Source organism: Xenopus laevis, chromosome 1S (genome assembly GCF_017654675.1).
Source record: "Xenopus laevis strain J_2021 chromosome 1S, Xenopus_laevis_v10.1, whole genome shotgun sequence".
NCBI classification, from domain to species: domain Eukaryota; kingdom Metazoa; phylum Chordata; class Amphibia; order Anura; family Pipidae; genus Xenopus; species Xenopus laevis.
Window position 1 is genome coordinate 16,126,023 of NC_054372.1, and position 22,879 is coordinate 16,148,901.

Below are 22,879 nucleotides of genomic sequence, written 5' to 3' on the forward strand. Positions count from 1 at the left end.
CTCTGTTCCGTTTCTTTTCTTTAAGTTTTACCTCTTTCCCACATTTACATTTTATATAGTATGATGCTGCCATTACATTCCCCCCTGAGGTAAATGCAGTTTTGACTACCACACTTTACTAATCCCTTTGCTGCTATGTAACAACTACCATAGCGATCTGTTCAGAGGCAGACCGAATTACCCATTATGGTCTGTCCATGGTAACCGTACCTACAATAGGACACTATAAACACACTACACTTTCCCATGTATCCTGTGTCAATTATATATGTTGCCCGCTATACTATGGATTCCTTTTCCTGTAGCAATTTAGTGCTAGCACACATCATGCAGATCTGTATATATATATATATATATATATATATATATATATATATATATATATATATATATATATATATATATATATATATATATATATATATATATATATATATATATATATATATATATATATATATAATATATATATATATATATACATACACATATATATATATACATATACATATATATATATATACATATACATATATATATATATACATATATATATACATATATACATATATACACACACACACACATATACATACATATATATACATATATATACACACACACACACATATATATATATATATATATATATATATATACACACATACACATACATACATACATACATACACATACATACACATACACACACTACTATAATAACAGAAACACACTTTGGTCCCTTTACTATTTTGTATTACTAAGCATTTTGATACTTTTAACTGTGAACTCAATCGCTACACTAATTATTTGACACACACTTCAGACCATTACGGTTGCAAATAGTGTAATTGGTTTTATCTTATGTTTTCCTGCTGGTGGGTTTTAATTGGAGTTCCTTGGTTTTATCTAGTTCTTCGTTTAATTTTCACGTTTTACGGTGGTCCCTTTCCTGTGATGCTCCAATGACGTCACCCGCGATTCTTTCCCGCCACATTGAGTTTAGGCACTTTGCGGTTTGTATTTTCACTTTGAGAAAGGCTAGATTGCTAGCCAAAAAGTCAGCCTCTTGAGAATAAAACATTACACTTTTTTTCTTTTATAAGACCTCCATCATTGTTTATACGAGATTAGATAGATAGCATATAAAAATTACCCACCTCTCCTAGTTGTTCAGCAAACATAGATTCACAGCCCATTTCGTAGCCTCCTCCTGTATTGGCTTGGTTAGCTGGCTCCACTTTTTTGCAGTTTATTTTGGAGCTCTCACCGCCATCACTTTCCAGCGACTCAATGAACCTGAAGTCTACATTGTCTGGTTTATCTGGTGGCAATGCACCAAGGGAGTCCTCTTGGCAATCCAAGGATGTCTGTGCACTTTTCTCCATGCCAGACTTCTTTAGGCTAGGGAGAAACTTCCCAGACTCAAGCTCAGACTTTCCATAAAAATGACCTTCGTTCTCTGCATCCTCTTCCAGTGGCTTAAGATCATCTTGAGGATCAACAAACACCTCTTCAGAAACAGCAGGTACAGCCTCCTCATCTTTTTCAGACTCAAAGTCTGAATCACTTCCCTCTCCAGGAGACAGCTCAGATGCAGATATTGGTCGAAAGTGTGTCCGTGGGGAAATTCTTATTGACCTGTACTGTGTTCTGTCAATGCCACAAACCCTGGGATTGCCTGCTCCCCCACCTGAATCCAAACAGAAGGATTTTGGCTTAAAGTTAGGGCTACATGCAGAAATGCAACCAGGCTCGAATGAGCACTCGACATGAAGAACTTGTGAAAAATGGTTGCTCGTCTCAAAGGAGGAGAATGAATACCCCATGTCAGGTTCATCTATTTGAAGGTTAGCACATGTTTCAAGAAGGTTTTCATGGAAAATTAAAGAAAAACCTTTATTTAGGCCTTTATTCCTATTTTTTAGCTGTTCTTTTTCCTCAAATGAAATAAACGGCCTCCATAATGGTCGATGGCTAGGCTCAAAACTATTTCCCGGCGTCATGACAACATCAGTACCTGCAACAACATCTGAAGTGGCACATTCCAGTAAACCTTCTTTCACCTGATTGGGTGGAAGCACAGCCCATTCATCATCTCCACCAAAGCCCTTGAACTCTCCATAAACTCCTCCAAGAATGAAGGAGTTTTCTTTAACATGGTTTACATCCCAAGGTTTGGATGGCGTAGTATAATCTCCACAGTCTACCTCAGAGTCACATCTGAGAAAAGCTCTTTTTTCCAAAGGGTCTTTTTGGCTTTCCCAAAGATGATACTCAGATCTTTGGACAGCTTTACTGGGTTCCTGAAAGGCTTCATCTGTAGCCTCATCATCCTGACAACTGTATGCACTTACACTGACTGGGAATAAAGGATCTTCTACGATCTCAGAATTTCTGTCCGACATAGTTGTCCAGATGTCCTTAATCACCCCTGAACTGTATCCATGTTTTCCCTGGTAACTTGTCTTACCAGCATCACTGGTGTCAGATAATTCATGGGATTCCTGTTCAAGTTGAATACCACAAACAGATTCTAATTTTGATTTCTTATTTAGGATCAAAGTCAATTCATCTTCTAAGGTGTTGTTTTGCGGAAATGAACTCCTTATGTTTAAACAGGAAGATGCACCATCATCTTGAAGACTCAAAGTCACTGTGGGAGCAACATAATTTGGGTCTTCAATATTTAAAAGGGAGGGTTCTTCAAAATGACCGTTTATGGTTTCAGTATCCGATCGGGTGGGTGAGTGTGACCATGGACTACAGGTTCGAGTTGAAATATTTGAGCATTGTTCATTTTCATCAAAGGCACTATTTTTGGTCCATATTAGTAATCGTGACTGCGTTTTACCAAACCCATTCATGGTGGAAGAAGAGTCTGTTTTAACTTTGTCATCCAAAACCATCTCCCTGGGCAGCATAAATACAGAATTACTGCACTGCACTTCAAACACTGAAAAATAAGAGTTACTTGCATCAAAAAATAAATCTTGATTGCCCGCATGTGAATGGGTGCTAAGCTTTGTGCTGTCTAGAAAAGGAGACAATGCATTTGGGGAGTCCCCTCCCAAACTATCCCCATCTGCATCAAGAGAGCTTGTAGATGAACAGGGCTCCCAAAACTGAGCTAAATTACTGTGGTCTTGAAAGAACAAACCATCAGCACCAACAGAACTGGTTGATTCTGACCATATTGCACTTTCCCCTTGCAATCTCTTTTCATCCAACATGCTGCAAAATTCAGCCTCAAAATCACTTTTCGCTTTACTTTTCTGCCGGATCATATTCAAGATACGACTTTCTCCTTGCATTTCTTCTGAGGCACCAGGATCCAACATGGATTGGTCAATTTCCACTTCATAGAAGTGCGTAAGTTCTAAAGTATGAATATCATCCAAATAATTGTCCTCAAACAGAGAACAGTTCGAGATCCCAGAATGGTCACTCGTCTCATTTACAACTGCAGGCATTTCTACAAAGTGACCCTCAATAAAAGTACCCGCTGTGAGGTATGTTTCATGGATATTGTGGTTACTTAGATGCAGAGCATGTACAAACTCAGACAGCCCTTCAATATCTTCTGACGGGTTATACAAATTTTGCGGACTGTTCTGATACGTTGTCTCCAATTTGCTTTTGCTATTAAGAGGAACAACATATTCTGTTATGGGTTCGGTATACCACAAAGGCTCCTCTCTGAATTTGGTTTCACTTTTCCCATCTACAAAAACATTGTGTCCTTCATTCCTACGTTCTTTCCATGCATGTTCTCTTGCATGCTGTTTAACCCGCTTACAAAGAGGTCTAACTGAACTTGCACTGCAGCTGCTTCCAACAGCATTTTTCTTCTCCACCTTCTCTGTGTTTTTAGCAGGAATCCTATGTCCACTTTTCCCCTTTTTATTTCGAACTTCACGAATTTTATGCCTTACTTTGATAAGCCTCGTTTTCATGTCCCCTTGATGACTACTTGAGCTTGAGCCTGCTTCACTTGAGCCCGATGACCAGGATCGAGGGCGAACCTTTCCACTGGACTTGTGCCGGACGCTTTTACTTAAGCCAAAGTTATCTTCAGTTGCGCCGTTATTAAACTTATTTTCCTTTTCGTTCTTGCTTTTTCTTTGTGAATTTTTTCCCTGCACAGTGTTCAAAGCTCCACGTTTGCTGATGGTTACGGTTTCGCACTCGCTATTGCATTCCTTTGGAGACGGAGTTTCAGTGCTTGTTTGCGGGGCTGTAGAAGATGAGGAAGAGCTAGAATAAGAGCAGATTTTAGATTTGTTCCAAACAGTCATGATTTCCTGCAGGCAAACTGGTTTCTCTGAGAGTGGTGGGAAAGCTTCATAATACCTGTAATGAGGACGAGAAAGAGCAAAAATGGGGCAACAACATTAATACTCAAATTCAAAATAATCATATGTTATACAGTATATGTTAAATTGAAAGTGGGGCAAAAACTCTTACAACTCAATTGAGTAGGAATGACCAAAAAATGGTACAGGTTTCGTGGGGCCTAAATCTTTTAAAGTAAAACTATACCCTCACAATTAATATTTAAGCAACAGATAATTTTTATTTAATTAAGCAATATATTAAAGAATCTTACCAAACTGGAATATATATTTAAGTAAATATTGCCCTTTTACATCTCTTGCCTTGAACTACCACCATTTCATGACGGTCTGTGAGCTACCTCAGAGATCACCTGACCAGAAATACTGCAGCTCAAACAGGAAAAAGTGTGGGAGTAAAAGACAGAACTCGGTCTGTTAATTGGCTCATATGACCTAACATGTATATTTTGTTTGTGTGCACCATGAATCATACGATCCCAGGGACTTGCCTTTATTTATTTTTTTATAAATGGCAGTTTTCTGTTTATGATTACCCACATACTCCTACAAATATATTATGAAAATGGTTTGTTTACATGAAGAAGGGTTTTACATATGAGCTGTTTTATGCAATATCTTTTTAGAGACCTACATTGTTCAGGGGGTATAGTTTTCCTTTAAACTGTTATGTTATTTTCAGGGATCATATTACATACCAGTTAAGAAAAAAAAAACATCTTATGCCACCACCATATTTAGAACCATAGCCAATCACTCAAGGTAGCCAACAGCAAATCAATGCTTGTTATTCAAGATGAAAATATATGTAATTATTATTTACTAAGATCTGTTCTTTTACTCCAAATAAGTAGGTCCGTGAACCACTATACCGTGGAGGGGGAAGCAGAAGTGACACGAAAGTATCCAGTTATCTAGCCCCAAAACGTTAATTTTAAATGGTTTTAAAATTTGAGAAAAAAAAAGTTTTTAATGCCCATTTTTCTTTAGTAATCACTGCAGTAATTAAAGAGACACTGTGCTGACGAGTGACTTGTGACTGATCTTAGCAGTGATCTGAAGTAAAAATGTGCTCATTGGAGCACTGTCTGCATATGCACTTCTTTCATTTCTTCTTTGCTTCCTCTTTAACCAAAAGCATTCATTAGAGACGGAAGACATACTTACATTTCTGCCTGATCTTTCTGTAGACATGTTTCAGGAGCGAGTGAGACTTCAAGCTTTTTATTATTCTTCTCCTCTGTAAAGAGAAAAATAAAATCATCAGCTGGAAGCAATAATAAATGCTGATTTTTCAACATTATTTTGAATGGGAGAACAAATGGCACTTTCGGATGCCCTATATAGACGGTTGTTGGTGTTAGACAGAGGTCTATAAGGTTACTTGCAGCTATCAAAGGTCATAAGTATCTGAATGTTCAAACCAATGCAACCTTATTGCTTTAAGCATGTTTCTAGCAACCCTTTAGCTTGTTCCTAGATTGCCTAATGGAGCAAATACTCTGTAGCTTACAATTTCATAGACAAGACATATCACAGCTCAACCTTTGAACAATCAAGGTTCAGCAGAACTACATTAACTTTGCCTTAGCATCACTTAAAGGGGTTGTTTATCTTTGAGAACTTTTAGTATCATGTAGAGAGTTATATTCTGAGACAATTTGCAATTTGTTTTAATTTTTTTATTACTGAAAGTTTGAGTTATTTAGCTTTTTATTCAGCAGCTCTTCAATTTGCATCTTAACCAATCTGGTAACTAGGGTCCAAATTACCCTAGCAACCATGCATTGATTTAAATAAAGAGACTGGAATATGAATAGGATCAGTAATAAAAAGTAACAATAATAATACATTTGTAGACGGGAGTCAGAGAGGCCCATTTAGAAGTCAGGAGAAAAAGGCAAATAACTAATGAACTATAAAAAATAAATTATGAAATCCAATTGAAAAGTTGCTTAGAATTGGCAGTCCTATAACATAGTAAATTTACCTTAAAGGTGAACCACCCCTTTAAAGGGTTGCTTTATTACTAACAAGAGGAATTTGATCCCTCCCACGGGATATAGCAGTCTCACATCTTCGGCAGGTACCCAGACAGGTGACCCATAGACTGCCTGCATGGTCTGGGAATCAGGAACTTTATGCCTAATAAATCATTTGCTTTCCCGTACTTTTGGTACTCGTCCTGATTCAGGACTTAACATGTTTGATTATTTTCTAACAGCGACACCAATTATTCTGATAACAGTACTTAAAGGAATTGTTCAGAGTAAAAATAAAACGGTTACCAGGCAGTAACCAATCAGAGACTTGAGGGGGGCACATGGGTCATATCTGTTGCTTTTGAATCTGAGCTGAATGCAGAGGATCAATTGCAAACTCACTGAACAATTATATCCCATGTGCCCCCCCCCCTCAAGGTACTGACTAACTCAAGAGTTAGAGAGCTGAAAAGCAGTAGTGTTCTGGCTATTATGTTACACATCCAGTCACTCCAGCCGTTATAAATTAAATTTTTGGCAAACTAACTATATTAGAAACATTTTTTATTTTGCACAGCCTATTTACACAGTTTTTATTTTTATACTGAACTGTTCCTTTAAGAACAAAGAGAGTCTTCGTTTCTGATTTATGAAGCTTAGGCAAAAAGGTTGTCATACATTTTTAAAATTACCTTTGTTTATTGGCTGAAGTTCACCTTGGCTGCTCTGGAGATCTTTCAGTTTGGAGCAGAGCTCCTCTACTAAAGTTTCAATTCCAGAGGTCTACATTAAAAAAAGAAAATATATATATACATAATGTAAATGAACAGAAATGAACTACTATGTTATATACGTAATGAAATATATATTTTAAAAAAAAAATTCAGCAAAACAAATACAGGTATGGGGTCCATCATCTATTTCCCCCCCCCCCATAATTTGGGCTTCCATAACCTAAGTTTACAAAAAAATAAACCCAGCATTTTGCCATCAATATGGATTTACACAGCTATGACCAAAAAAAAGATCCATGGAAGATGGCCACCCCATGATAATTTATTGCTTTCTGAAAATCAGGTTACCAGGTAAGACATGACATACCGTATATACTCGTGTATAAGCCGACCCGTGTATAAGCCGAGGTACCTAATTTACCTAAGAAAACTGGAAAAATGTATTGACTCGTGTATAAGCCTAGGGGCCCCATGTCAGATTTCAAAATGTGAATGTGTAAATGTGTAATCATGTTTTATGGCATAGAAATCTATCTAAAACTATTTAAAAGAGCCTCCCCATAATTCCATCAGCAGGAACATGACACTGCAAAAATATGCTTACCCTGAGAAGGATCAGTGTGGGCCAGGTTATAAATAGCCATTGAACCTCACATACTGGCACCCAGTACATTTGAATGTTGGAGTTCCCTGTGACTCCCACCATAAGTCACAAGCTTGGCATGTTTCTATCTGACAACAGCAAGAACTTGCCAGGCAGCATTGTTCTCCGCCCTCTGATGACAGAATGAAAGGGGAGTGACAAGGCAATTTATATGTACATGTACAGCTCCACAGATAGCACTCTGCTGCTGGCAAACTTGGAATCAAGCTTTAGGACCTTTTAACAATGGCCGCCAGGGGCCCTGTGAAAGAGCTGCAGGGCGGTTCACTGTGTCCACTCTCCGGGCGGCGCGTCCTTCCCTGCCGGCGTAGATACCGTAGATATGCCCAGCAGTGCGACCCCCTGTGACCCGGCCCCAGCAGGACTGTCTGTGACGCCGCCCGGAGCAGGTCCAGGAGCTCCGGGCGGCGCGTCCTTCCCTGCCGGCGTTCGCTCCCAAAATGGCGGCGCCCATGGCCGCCACGTGGGTAGCGGCCGGCGCCGCTACCCACGTGGCGGCCATGGGCGCCTCCATTTTGGGAGCGAACGCCGGCAGGGAAGGACGCGCCGCCCGGAGCTCCTGGACCTGCTCCGGGCGGCGTCACAGACAGTCCTGCTGGGGCCGGGTCACAGGGGGTCGCACTGCTGGGCATATCTACGGTATGACCCGTGTATAAGCCGAGGTTGAGTTTTTCAGCACATTTTGGGTGCTGAAAAACTCGGCTTATACGCGAGTATATACGGTACATGAAATTGCAGAACTTTTTTTTTTTATTCTAAATATTTAATGAAAATAACACGAGGTTGGGGAATGAACATTTCTTTATCTTCAAAAGGGGGCCAGCACTACCCAAAAAATCAGACAAAAAGCAGAAACTAATCAAAAATGATTTAATGCAGTTATAAACAGAGTATATTAAGTAGGATCTGCATCAGGTTTACAAAGATACTTGTGAAGGACTATAGTTCCCAAACTTGTCAGAAGTCCACCCCGACAGCACATTTTTTTTAATAAGGTAGCCCCCAAGTAAAAAGGCAACAATTGCCAGATCCACACTTGCTACTATGGATATATCTAGAACAGTGATGTGCAACATGTAGCAGGTCAATTATACCGTATGTCATACAGCATGTTGGGAGGAACAGACTGAATTAAAGGAGAACTAAAGCCTAACTAAAGAAGTAGCTAGACATGTTGTACATTATGTATTAGGCTTCTGTACCAGCCCATCAGAATTGAATCATCAGCCCTGTAGCATCAGCTTATATTACAGTCCAACCTCATTTTCTGATGGATAATTAGTGACGACCCCTAGGCTTAGCTTCTCAACAGCTGCTCAGAGCCCACTGAGCATGTGAGTGTCACAGACACTTTCCAAGATGGTGACCCCCTGTGACAAGTTTGAAGTCCTGGATCATTGCTGCTATTGACAAGCTGAAACTTTAGCCTCGTGCAATAAGTCCAGTATATAAAATATGCAATTTTTAGCCATATTCATTTTAGGGTTTAGTTCTCCTTTAAAATTCCATAAATTGAGCCTTAGCCTGAGCAGACTGTGGGGCCATAAAAATGTGTTGGGAGGGCCACAGGCTTTTATTTGGATAGCCCTGATCACATGCAGATTCTGTTCTGTATTCGGCCGAATCTTTGGCGAAGGATTCTGAGGTTTGGCCGAATCCAAAAGCATGGATTTGGTGCATTCCTAGTACATTTGCCCCTATGGGTTTAGCCACAAATCATGCCCCTTCTGATGAGGCCTGGGGGGAGGTCTAGGGGCCCTGGCAAAGGTTACAAGTTTGTTTTTCTGAAGCTAGTACTGGAAAGTAAAAAAAAAAAAAAAAAAAACCTTATAAAAAGGCATGGGGTCTTTTATCCGGAAACCAGTTATCCAGAAAGCTCAGAATTCAGGAAAGTGTCTCCGATGGACTCAAACCCAACCTTCTCCCTTCATTTACTGCTGTGGATAGGAATTGTCAGATGGTCCCTAACTGCTGAGCAGGGAAACAATCATACTTATGAACAGCAGGGGGAGCCCCCGCCTTACTTCCCAGCCATGCAGAACTCAAGCAGCTTTGTTTATGACGATCCCTAAGCAGCCCAGACCACACTGAGCATGTGCACAGTCTTGGTCTTGCAAAGATGTTTAACAAAGTTACAAGATGGTGACCCCGAGTCCAACTTTGAAAGCATAAATTATTTGTTTGATTAGGCTTGTGGTGCAGTAAGTTCATATTTAGTATAAAAATACAGCATTTCTAGCCTTATTCTATTTAAGAATTTACATGCCCTTTAAAGGTGAACCACCCCTTTAAGGAGGAGCCAAGTGTCCTTGTAGCTTACAAATAATATTTCTGTAGTGTCAATGAAAGTTATGAAAGAAACCCCCTCTCTCGGCCCTATCATTGAGTCTTCATTAGAGGCCCAAGTCACAGCTGCTCTCACTATATTTAAAGGCTCAAAATGACTAGGCAAAAACCCTGCATTGTAATGGTATTGTCCTGTTGCTGTAAGCGGAGTTTAAAATAAACAACATAACTATAGAAAAGGATGAAATTCCAGCAGCAGTCTAAACGCGGCCTGCTTTTCCTACAGCTTGGACTGAGACACAAACAATGACCTTTAGGAAAACAAAGCCGGATAACGTTGCCGACATTTGTGCTATAGATAAGGGGATTTCTGGGATTTGCTTACCATAACTCAAGGATTGAAGTTTCGGAAGCAAACAATTTGTCCCTGCGTCAGGCACCCCAAGCACCAGCTGACAGTCTGCATGTTGTTTGGAGGAAAGTGATCGTACGTAAGAGGGAGAGAGGGGGAAGGGGCATCTCAGAGCAGAATGTCACTCAGAGGGATCTCTTTCTGCTCTCAGCTCAATAGGAGAATGCTCAGAAAAACGGGAAACAAATTAAAAAGCAGTTGTGTCTCATGTTGTGCCCAATGAGATTAATTAGCCTTTGTTACTTTCAGATGTTTCAGATCAGAGTGCGCTAAAGAAGGATAAGCCCCAGGCAAAGTGATGGACCCCAACCTGCAGAATTCGGAGCCTGGAGACCCCCGGAACACTTTAAAGGAGACATTTAGGATAAATGAAAAAAACCCTAATTTTGTAGGCAATTAAGAGTAAAATATGGTGTTGCTTTTACATGGTGCTAAAAATGAATATGATCTCAAAAAATAGCCCCTTTATTGGAGCTCCCTATAGATGTTCTCTGGTCCCGGTCTGTTTCAAATGAGAAGTGGGCGTGTCCTAACAGTCCCTGCCAGAAGCACAGTAGGAGGGGGACAGCCAATCACAGCCCTGCAGTCACACAAGCATAGACAGGCGTCAGTTCCCTATCAGGTCCTGCTGGCTGCTGGGGTTGCGGCTATTACGTTAGACATAAGTCTTTACAGATAACATTTTTGGCTAACTATATTGAAAGCATTTTCCCCCCCCCCCACAAACTATCCACTTAAATTTTACACTGAACATTTCCTTTAAAAATCCTGCATAGATTCCTCACCCCTCATGTCTAATAGATTACTTCAGTCTGATCTGACACTTTACATGGGTTTCAAACGGGGCACAAATCTGGACTCTGCAAACAATCAGACCTTTCTATTACGTGGCCAGCTTTAAAGGGGACATTTTATGTAAAAAACAAGAACGTACAAGTGCATTTTACGGTTTTAGATATAGAAGGAATGTGCTTGAGAAAGTTGTGTTTCTGGTTACCCTACTAGTCCCGCCCATCTATTCCACTTCCTGCTGCCTTCTTTCCCAGGCTGTGTAGGAGAGCAGGCAGCACTCAACACACTGCCCAGTAGGACAGAAACCAATCAGCAGCTAGCAGGACCTGATAAGTAACTGAAGCCTGGCTTTGCTTGTGTGACTGCAGGGCTGTGATTGGCTGTTCCCCTCCTACTGCGCTTCTGACAGGGAAAGTTAGTACACGCCCACAACTCATTTGAAACTAGGACAGCGACCAGAAAGCATCTATGGGGAGCTCCAATATTTATTTTAAAAGATAATATTCAGTTTTAGCCCAAAGTGAAATCAGCACCATATAGTATACATTATTGCCTACAAATCAGCGTCCATTTATCCTATATGTCTACTTTAAAAGAAAAACAAACCCATACTAGAAAAAAAACCCTACCCTGAGTAGATCAACCTCCCTCCTCACAGCTTTTTTCCGTAAATTTTTGTGACTCTCTGTGCATGCGCAGTTGTTCGTGACCGGAAATTTACTCCAACTGCCCTTGCACCGAAAAAAGAAGATGCGCCCGTGAACTCCTTGAGGCCAGATCTGTGTGTAAAAAATTAGGGGCAATCGCCGGGGGGGGGGGGGGGCTGGTCTATGCAGGGTAGGGGTTTTTTTCTAGTACGTGTTTGTTTCTCGTTTAACACTATGGTCAGTGGTGGTGGGTGGCGAGATTTTGTTAGCCAGAGGTTTGATGAATCCCGTCTTGGATATTGTCAGTTTTAGGGTGAGAGCACACTCTGTGAATAACTGGCTTCTACCCCCCTGCCTACAAAAAGCAAAAAACATGCATTTTCTGGCCCATTTAACTTTGTTTATCTGCATTCATGCGGACACTGTGCCCGTCAGTGAAGCTACACACAGAATTGTATAGGCACAACAAAGAGAAGCGAGCCCTACATCCAGTTTGCCCTCATCCTTAACTCCATACATTGGCCAATAAAATCTTGTGTCACCCAGAAGAGACCGATTCAGAAACCAGGCAGAAAGCCGGAGTTTGATTCCTGTGCACTGAAAGCAAATCAATAATAAAACATAGCTCTATAGTCATTCTACTGGTAATTTCTATCACAAGGAAGAGTGTAGATAGAAGTTTGATCTTATTCTTTAAATCTTCCCTTTTTCCTTTTTTGATTTTTCCTTATCAACAGGCACTGGCTTTTACACACCAACATCTTCCAGTATGCACGACTCTCAACCTCTTTCCTTTTCTTTTGGAAAGGGAGAAGTGGGACATTTAGACAGAAAAAGGAACATTCTGCAGTGCACCCGAGAGTCTGTCCTGGAATGGCCACTGTCAGATTGAAGGATTAAGCATCTGTTATGTGCAAATCAGCTGCTGGGGCCCGTGTCACACCACTGTGATCCACTGCTACCTCCCAAACACTCCAAAATAGTAGATAGTAGGACTGTTTGTTTGCCACAGCGTTTTTTTTCGGACATTCCGGTTGGCAGATTTCCCGTGTGGACTCACTACCTCACCACAACGTTTCCTTTTTCTCCTACCTCCCAAACACTAAAAGGTACTTACCAAAACAACTTAAGGAGCACTTAATGGTCATCAAACTGCTCTAGAAACGTGACCTGGAAATGTATTTTTCTTGGAAGTTATTTTACATGCATAGGATTAACCTCAGGGATTAAAAAGAAATAAAAGAAAACCCAGAAACGGATATCCCCATTTCAGAATAGTTCCCCTTTAAAGGAGAAATAACCCCTAAGAATTAATGTGGCTAAAAATGGCATATTTTATATAGTGAACTTATTGCACCAGCCTAAAGTTTCAGCTTGTCAATAGCAGCAATGATCCAGGACTTCAAACTTGTCACAGGGGGTCACCATCTTGGAAAGTGTCTGTGACACTCACATGCTCAGTGGGCTCTGAGCAGCTGTTGAGAATAGGGATGCACCGAATCCTTCTGCCAGGCCGACTGAATCCTAATTTGCAAAAGCAGGGAGGGAAATCGCATGACTTTTTGTCACAAAACAAGGAAGTAAAAAAAATGTTTCCCCAACTGACATCGATAATTTGCATATGCAAATTAGGATTTGGTTCTGTATCCGGACAAATCTTTTGCGAAGGATTCGGGGGTTCGGCCAAATCCAAAATAGTGGATTTAGTGCATCCCTAGTTAAGAAGTTAATCTTAGGGGTTGTCGCTAATTATCAAGCAGAAAATGAGCTTCCCCTGTAATATAAGCGGATGCTACAGGTTTGCTGATTATTTAATTCTGATGCTAATTGCACTGGTTTCTGTGCTGCCTTGTAGCACCTATTAGCCAAAAAAACATGGCAGGGAGATTCTAAATACAGATACAATGAGAGAAAGCACCGTGGGTGGCATAAAAGGCAGTTCAGCTTGAAATTAACATTTAGTAATAGGATGCAGCATTAGTAAAGACCCAAGAATCCTCATTATTTGGGGGTCTAACATGACATCACAAATCCAACAAAGCCTTATAAAACCAGCAGAGCGGAGTGACAGGACAGAAAACAAAAAGCCTTTGCGGTTGCCAAAGGTGACAGGCATTCTGAAATCTTTTTATAGCTGTGGTACTTTCTGATGCATATTTCTCCTTTGTGCGATATAGATCTGAACAACACAGTCAGTCATCAAGGAATGTGCAGCAAATCGCTTAGCAAATAGCTGCCAGAAGCCTCTCTCTGTCATGACACACTGTGGGAAGTGGTTATGACTAAGCACATAGCTCCCAATCAGGTATACTCCATATATCCCATATTATATAGTGCAGAGATCCCCAACCAGTAGCTTGTGAACAACATGTTGCTCTCCAACTCCTTGGATGTTGCTCCCAGTGGTCTCAAACCAGGTGCTTATTTTTGAATTCCAGGCAAGTTTTGGCTGCATAAAAACCAGGTGCGCTGCCAAATAGAGCCTCAATGTAGGTTGACAATCCACATAGGGACTACCAAATGGCCAATCACAGCACTTATTTGGCAGCCCAAGAACATTTTTCATGCTAGTGTTGCTCCCCAAATCCTTTTACTTCTGAATGTTGCTCATGGGTTCAAAAGGTTGGGGATCCGATTATAGTGAATAAAGTACCGTATATACTCTAGTATAAGCCGAGGTACCTAATTTTACCTCCAAAAACTGGGAAAGCTTATTGACTCGAGTATAAGCCTAGGGTGAGAAATGCAGCAGCTTCTGGTAAGTTTCAATCAAAAAATTGAGGGTTTCTGCTCCCATTGGAGGTGCCGGCGTCTCGTTTTTGGACATCGACGACCATTCTTGGATGCCGGGGACAATTCTTGGATGCCAGCGACTATTCTTGGACGTCGGCGACTATTCTTGGACGCCATCGACCGCTTTTGCGTTTGACCCGAGTATAAGCCGAGGTAGAGTATTTTGGGGGCTGAAGAACTATGCTTATATTCGAGTATATATGGTACATACACACACACACACACACATCACACACACATCACACACACATCACACACACATCACACACTCAGTAGAACATAATTGACTTAGGGATGTGTCTAATGAGGAATAAACTATATGGCATTGCTCTTAACTCTTTAAGTCCCAATATAACAGATTCAACTGCTATGCTCACTGGGGCTACACTGCAAATTCTACATAGTTTCTTTTAACTCAAATTATTTTATCCTGGTTCTCGCCACAACTACTGTCTGATTGCCAGCCTCACTGACACTTGGCAACTCAAAAAAAAAAAAAATAGACTTTTGAGGCTTTAATTTATAATTAATTACTGCTGCAAACATATAAGCCGTAGCAGCCAGACAGCAGATACAACTCAAATGTGACAGCTACATGTTAGAGAAATAAAAATGTGGAGCGAACGCAAATTATCTTAGGTACTGTCATTATATTAAAAAGGTAAACACCAGTTTTCCCAGTGCAGGGCAACACTGCATTATATTTGTATTACTTTAAAACCTCTTTTATTTGTTTGATGTTACTGTTCCTTTAAATGATGAGGCCCCATTAAGTCAGTAGTGTCCGTAGGCCCTGCTTCTTTGTGTTTGGTAAGACAACAAAAAGATAAAGTGACCAGTGTTTCCGGAGTGCTTGTATGTAAACAGACCAGTGCTGATACAAGTGGCACACACCCATTAAAATCGGGTTGAACGGATTCACATTTAACGTGACCACAAATTGCTGCCAGCAACATTTAATGTAGTCACATCCTTCTCAATAAGAAACTTACAGGCGACTGGAATGGTGCGTTGAATGCTAAAGTTCTCCTGACAGCACCATTAAAGGAACAGTAACATAAAGTGGTTAAGTCTTTTTTCCTTTCTTTTTGTGGACAATACTGTAAAGGTCACCATAGACGTTAAGATTTTTTTCTCTCCTTAATGACCAATTTTAGTGCGATCCAGAGAATCCGTCAAATTATCGTGAGGTAAGTAGGCAGAGAACTATTGTGTAACTAAAATTTTTCATCAGGGCAGGTTAGAAAATTTTCAGCAGTCACAGTGAAATGTATCCTTTGTCCAATTGTTTGCTGGGCCAAGCAGGCAGCTAACCATAGTTTCTGGCTACAACTAGACTATAGCGCTTGAAATGGTCTTTTTAAGTTGGTGAACAAATCGTACATTTACACGATCGTTTCAAGATGAGCTTGGTCTTATGATAACGAAAACATCTTTTAAAAATGTTAACATCTATGGCCACCTTAAAGGAGAAAAACACTTTATAAAAAATAAAAAAAAACCCTACCCCCACCACACGTAGACCCCCCCCTCCCTCCCGCAGCCTAGCTGCCCCTCAGGGGAAATGGCTCCAACTTTTATCATACCCCACGGTGCAGTCACAGCATGAGAGCCGCAGCCATCTTCTGGGTCTTCGGTAAGCGGAGACTGAGACCGGCTTACCTAAGACCCGGAAGATGGCTGCAGGGAACTCCAATGCTGTGACTCTCCCCGAGGGGCAGAGTCCTGCGCCGGTCCATTTTTTGGAACCCATACCCGCAACCCACATTCTTACACGCTTGGACCGCTAACCGACCCACATCGCTATTGTGAAGACCCGCGTCTATACCCGGAACTTCTACCCGCAACCTGCAGGGTACCGCAGGTTTTTGCGGGTAACCGACCCGCTGCAGGACTCTAAACGAGGGGTTACTTTTTTTTGGTAAAGGGTTTGTTTCTCCTTTAAGGCTCGGGCAGAGGAGAGAAACGTTTTGTTTTCTAACAAATTAAAAAAACAAAAATACATGTTTGCATACCTCATCAGAAGCTGAAAGCAAACACTGGACTGCAGCTTGTTTTTTCATTTCTTCCAAAGAGAGGTCAGAGCTCTTTTTCTTGCCTTTTCCCCATTTCTTGCAAGCTCCCTTTTCCCAGCCCAAGAAGATGTCATTTTCCTGTAGTTTGCAGAAAAAGGTAGAAACAATAACAAATATTTACAAAATTTAACTTCTCAGAAGATTAAGAAAAGACCCTGAAACTCAAAACACGGGTTAAATGACAGTAGGGTTTGTGGTATAATGTTCATGCAGCTGCCTAAGACTAGGGTAACACAAATGTGGAGCTCAGCTTGCAGAGAGAAACAGGCCGAAAATCCGATCTCCCGATGCTCTTCTGCACCTGAAAGCATAGTCTCCGCACAGGTGCAGCCAGACCCGGAGGATTTTGGCCAAAAAAAAAAAAACACAAAGGTTGTTCACCTTGCAGTTAACTTTTAGTAAGATGTAGCGAGTGACATTCTGCAATTGGTTTTCATTTGTTATTATTTGTGGTTTTGGAGTTATTTGGCTTTTTATTCAACAGCTCTTCAGTTTGCAATTTTAGCAGTCTGGTTGCTAGGGTCCAAATTACCCTAGCAACCATGCATTGATTTGAATAAGAGACTGGAATATGAGAGGTCTGAATAGGAAGAGGAGTAATGAAATGTAGCTATAACAATACATTTGTAGCCTTAGTGAGCATTTGCTTTTTAGATGGAAAGAGTCTGAAGAAGGTAAATAATCAAAAAACTAAACCAAAAAAGTTTGCTTAGAATTGGCCATTCTACAACATACTAAAAGTTAACTTTAATGGGATACTGCCATGGCAAAAAAAAATTTTTTCAAAATGCATCAGTTAATAGTGCTGCTCCAGCAGAATTCTGCACTGAAATCCATTTCTCAAAAGAGCAAACAGATTTTTTTATATACAATTTTGAAATCTGACATGGGGCTAGACATATTGCCAATTTCCCAGCTGCCCCAAGTCATGTGACTTGTGCTCTGATAAACTTCAATCACTCTTTACTGCAGTACTGCAAGTTGGAGTGATATCACCCCCTCCCTTTTCCCCCCCAGCAGCCAAACAAAAGAACAATGGGAAGGTAACCAGATAGCAGCTCCCTAACACAAGATAACAGCTGCCTGGTAGATCTAAGAACAGCACTCAATAGTAAAAACCCATGTCCCACTGAGACACATTCAGTTACATTGAGAAGGAAAAACAGCTGCCTGCCAGAAAGCATTTCTCTCCTAAAGTGCAGGCACAAGTCACATGACCAGGGGCAGCTGGGAAACTGACAATATGTCTAGCCCCATGTCAGATTTCAAAATTGAATATAAAAAAAATCTGTTTGCTCTTTTGAGAAATGGATTTCAGTACAGAATTCTGCTGGAGCAGCACTATTAACTGATGCGTTTTGAAAAAAACATGTTTTCCAATGACAGGATCCCTTTAAGGTGAACCATCGCTTTAAGAGTTTGCATTTCACAGCCAATATCTACTGTATCTGACCAGAGACAATGCTTCCGGGTGCAGATAATCAAGACAGCAGCAGAGAGGGAATAGATTGTCAGTTGCATTTCTCCGGAGGCCGCGTTTCATCTTGTGTGGCCTTAGCCTGAAGCTGGTCATGGACGCAAAGATATAGTCATACTAATTAGGAATGCACAGAATCCAGGATTCGTTCGGGATTCAGACAGAATTCTGCCTTTTTCAGCAGGATTCGGAATAATCCTTCTGACTGGCCGAACAAATCCGAATCCTAATTTGCATATGCAAATTAGGGGTGGAGAGGGAAATTGCATGACTTTTTGTCAAAAAGCAAGGAAATAAAAAATAGGGATGCACCGAATCCACTATTTTGGATTCAACCGAACCCACGAAACCTTTGTGAAAGTTTCAGCCGAATATCAGACGGAATCCTAATTTGCATATGCAAATTAGGGGTGGGAAGGGGGGGGAAACATTTTTTACTTCCTTGTTTTGTGAGAAAAAGTCACACGATTTCCTTCCCAGTCCCTAATTTCCATATGTAAATTAGGATTAGGTTGGCCGGGCAAAAGGATTCGGCTGAATCCTGCTGAAAAAGGCCAAATCCCAAACTGAATCCCTAGTTAAAGTTTTCCCCTTCCCACCACTAATTTGCATATGCAAATTAGGATCCGGTTCAGTATTCGGCCGAATCTTTCGTGAAGGATTTGGGGATTCAACGGAATCCAAAAAAGTGGATTAGGTGCATCCCTAGTACTTTACGAAGGTTTGTACTGTTTTTGGACCTTGTGTGGATCATCCTGACTTTTTTCATACTATGGCGATCGGTCGTTAGTCGATCAGACAAATAAGATTTGTCAGGTAACAATAACATCTCTGTATGTAATGTCTTATCAGAGGGGAACTGACATTACTATCTGTCGGATATAACCTTCGTACAATTGCTGTCACTGCCAGAACATCGTCTGATTTGTTCTTTTATTACATTATTTAATATGAATGGTTAGTTGCAGATCGGAAGATTGCTATGTACGAGGCTAAAATTTGCACATTTATGGCCAGCTTTAAAATGGGAAGATCTGCAAAAACTTCTCAGAGCAGCAATTTTAAATTAACGTCCATGGTGTCCGCCCCATTTAAAAATGGTAAAACACAAGCTAAAACAAAGGCTTAATTACATTTGTATTGACTAAAGGAGTGATTCTACCCCCACTAGAGGACAATGGCACAAACAGCATTTGATGGTTTATTATTGCTGCCAACACACTAATGTGAATGGAAATTGCTTTCTAAATTAACTCTATTGGCAAGCACTGAGTTAAAGCAGGACAAAGAGGTTAAAAAATTCTGATTAGAGAAATAAACCTCTTGACTTTTATAGCAATTTCATTTCCACTGGGCAGAAAGTCATTGCCAAACAATAACGCAAGCAAAGTACAAAACAGCCGCTTCTGATCCAAGGATTCATTTATGTTAATATTCCTATCCAGTATTTATCCAATATAAATATCCCAAAAGATCCACCAACCGATTGTGACAAATAATCCCCTCCTATAAAATGATTTCTTTTTATTTTATGAAGTATCCTCAATCTCCTATTTCTGCTTTTGAAGCTTAGGAATCTATGCCTAGGAGTGGTGTCTGCCTATAAATGCTAGAGAGGGTTTTCATGCTAGCTCTGTAGTGAACTATGACTTTTGCTTCATGTTTATCTGCCTAGTTAAAGAGATTCTGTCGTGATTTTTATGGTGTAGTACATATTTCTAAATTACACCGTTTACACTGCAAATAATTTATTCTACAATATAAAATTTTGTTCCTGAACCAACAATTGTATTTTATAGTTGTAATATACAGTAGGGCAGGGATCCCCAACCTTTACAACCCATGAGCAACATTCAGAAGTAAAAGGAGTTGGGGAGCAACACTAGCATGAAAAATGTTACTGGGGTGCCAAATAAGTGCTGTGATTGGCCATTTAGTAGCCCCTATGTGGATTGTCAACCTACATTGAGGCTCTGTTTGGCAGTACAACTGGTTTTTATGCAACCTAAACGTGTCTCCAAGCCTGGAATTCATAAATAATCACCTGCTTTGAGGCCACTGGGAGCAACATACAAGGGGTTGGAGAGCAACATGTTCCTCACGAGCTACTGGTTGGGGATCACTGCAGTAGGGGCATGTGAGGTCATTTTGCCTGGTCATGTGCTTTCAGAAAGAACCAGCATTTTAGGATGGAACTGCTTTCTGGCAGGCTGTTTCTCCTACTCAATGTAACTGAATGTGTTGCAGTGGGACTTGGATTTTACTATTGAGTGCTGTTCTTAGATTTACCAGGCAGCCGTTATCTTGTGTTATGGAGTTGCTATTTGGTTACCTTCACATTGTTCTGTTGTTAGGCTGCTGGGGGGGAGGGGGTGATATCACTCCAACTTGCAGTACAGCAGTAAAGAGTGACTGAAGTTTATCAGAGAACAAGTGACATGACTGGGGGCAGCTGGGAAACCGACAATTTGTCTAGCCCTATGTCAGATTTCAAAATTAAATGTAAAAGAAATCTGTTTGCTCTTTTGAGAAACAGATTTCAATGCAGAATTCTGCTGGAGCAGCACTATTAACTGATGCGTTTTGAAGAAAAAAAAAACGCGTTTTCCCAGCTTGGGTGACAAAACATCATACAAATACCTCTGCACTGGTGTAAATGCAAAGGTATGTTCTGATGTACAACTGGCTAAAGGATAAGGGCAATGCCATATGCAGTGATTTCAAGTGGTTTATTACCCAAGTAATACAGCTGGTGGATATTACATGAGGTCTGGGAAATTTACATGGACATGATATGAGGCACATTGTTTAGTAGCTCCACTGGCTCATGTCAGACTTCTGACACCTTTGCCGTATTTTAAGTTTATCTTAAATGGGAACAATTGCGAAAATGAAAATGTAATAAAAGCTTCATCATACTGAAATAAGAAACGTCCTAAATACAATCAATTAAATATTCTGTGACGTTTCTGAAATAATCAAGTTTATCTTCACTATCCCTCTCTCAGCATCTGTTTCTCTTCATTCTGTCTTCATGCAGGATTTGGGTGTCAGATGAATGATCCAAATCTAGGGGGGCTCATTTTGCCTAGAAGTTGTAGTAAAGCTCACTATTGAAATCACCAGACATCATGTCTCTCTACATGCAGGATTTGTGCAAAAGTCAGTTATTTTGTTAGATTTTGTTTGTACTGGAATAAGTTGAGTGAGCTCTAATACATCTGCTAAGAAAGGAAGCCCCCCTATAAGATATATTGGCTCTAACTGTCAATTAATAACTGACACCCAACTCCTGCATGAAGACAGAAAGAAGAGAAATAGATGCTGAGAGAGGGATAGTGAATATAAACTCGATTATTTCAGAAATGATGCAGAACTTTAATTGATTGCATTTAGAAAATGTCATACTTCAGTGTAAGGAAGCTTATATTAAATTTTAATTTTTGCGATAGTTAACCCTTTAAATTAGCAGTGCGTGTAAGTATTGATAAAGTCAGTCGACAAACTATACCTGTTCCTGAAGGTCGTAGTCATAACTGTCGTGCAGTAGAAGGCTTAAGACATATCTAGTGTAGATCATGGCATCAATACCACATTTTTCTAACTCTTGGCCCAGCCAGGTCTGGACGGGATCTAAAGCACGAAGCATCGACATTTCAAATACAGAAAAAGGGCGGGAAAACAAGCTTGTGGTGCCTTCTGATGGTAAACCATCCACAGCTGTACAGATTGGGCGCATGAATCTAAGTAGTAGGCATTCTTAACAAAAGAAGCATTTTCTTTAGGATGTTCTTTAGAAGGTGGAGGGGATCTTCATTCCAGCAATGTGGCAAAATGCTTGGATTTCAGGAAGATCATTTATACTCAATGCCATTTAGTCAAGAGACTTATTCCTCGGGCATCATTAGAACACATTTTATGAGGAGACACATGGAGATGTGTTTTGCTTTGTGATTTCACATTGATGGGAGGATTACCTCAAAGGCAGGATCTGAAAAACAAAGAACTTACAATGTAAAAAATACAAAAAAAAAAAAAAAAAAAAATCTAACTCATGCTATAACTCATGCTATAGCATAAATGAAAGATAACTCCTACTAAAACCTCTTAAAGGAACAGCTCAGTATAAAAACAAACTGTGTAAATAGATAGGCTGTACAAAATAAAAAATAAAATTCCATACTTTACTAATGTGAGTTCTACTTTAAGTGATGTTGTCCCATTATGATCTACAGCCATAAAAGCATTAGCATTCAGTTACATGGGAAATATTACTTAAATACTGACTAATGGGAAAATTTATATTGTTATAATACACAAAAGCCATGAATATCTTGTAAATTATATCCTTATAAACGGTGAGTTCTGATGTCATCAGTTATAAACGGTGAGTTCTGATGTCATTTCTGTCACATGACTCACTGAAATTTGTGTATTATAATAAATAAAGTAGCCCCAGTTGCAAAATATGAGGATATTAGAAGTTACCTCGGAGTTCCATGACCTGTATAAAAACACTCTGCCTTCGGCCTCGTGTTTTTATATGGTCATGAAACTCCTCGGTAACTTATAATATCCTTATATTTAACAAGAGGGGGGTACTTTATTCACTATATATTTAACAAACATCTATTTTTTATGTAACCTTAACATACTAAATAT

General features: G+C 40.1%; 1 protein-coding gene across 1 annotated transcript in view; it reads right to left on the reverse strand.

The window, feature by feature from the left end:
* Positions 1-22,879, reverse strand: part of kiaa0232.S (KIAA0232 S homeolog) — a 39,317-nt gene that overhangs the window by 6,693 nt on the left and 9,745 nt on the right. Inside the window, exons 2-6 of the mRNA XM_041579393.1 lie at positions 21,729-22,208; positions 16,681-16,818; positions 7,030-7,120; positions 5,523-5,595; positions 1,161-4,353 (exon numbers count right to left, since the gene is read on the reverse strand). Of these exons, the coding sequence (XP_041435327.1) occupies positions 1,161-4,353; positions 5,523-5,595; positions 7,030-7,120; positions 16,681-16,818; positions 21,729-21,956 (3,723 nt within the window). The 5' untranslated portion in view covers positions 21,957-22,208. The remainder of the gene's footprint in view (positions 1-1,160; positions 4,354-5,522; positions 5,596-7,029; positions 7,121-16,680; positions 16,819-21,728; positions 22,209-22,879) is intronic.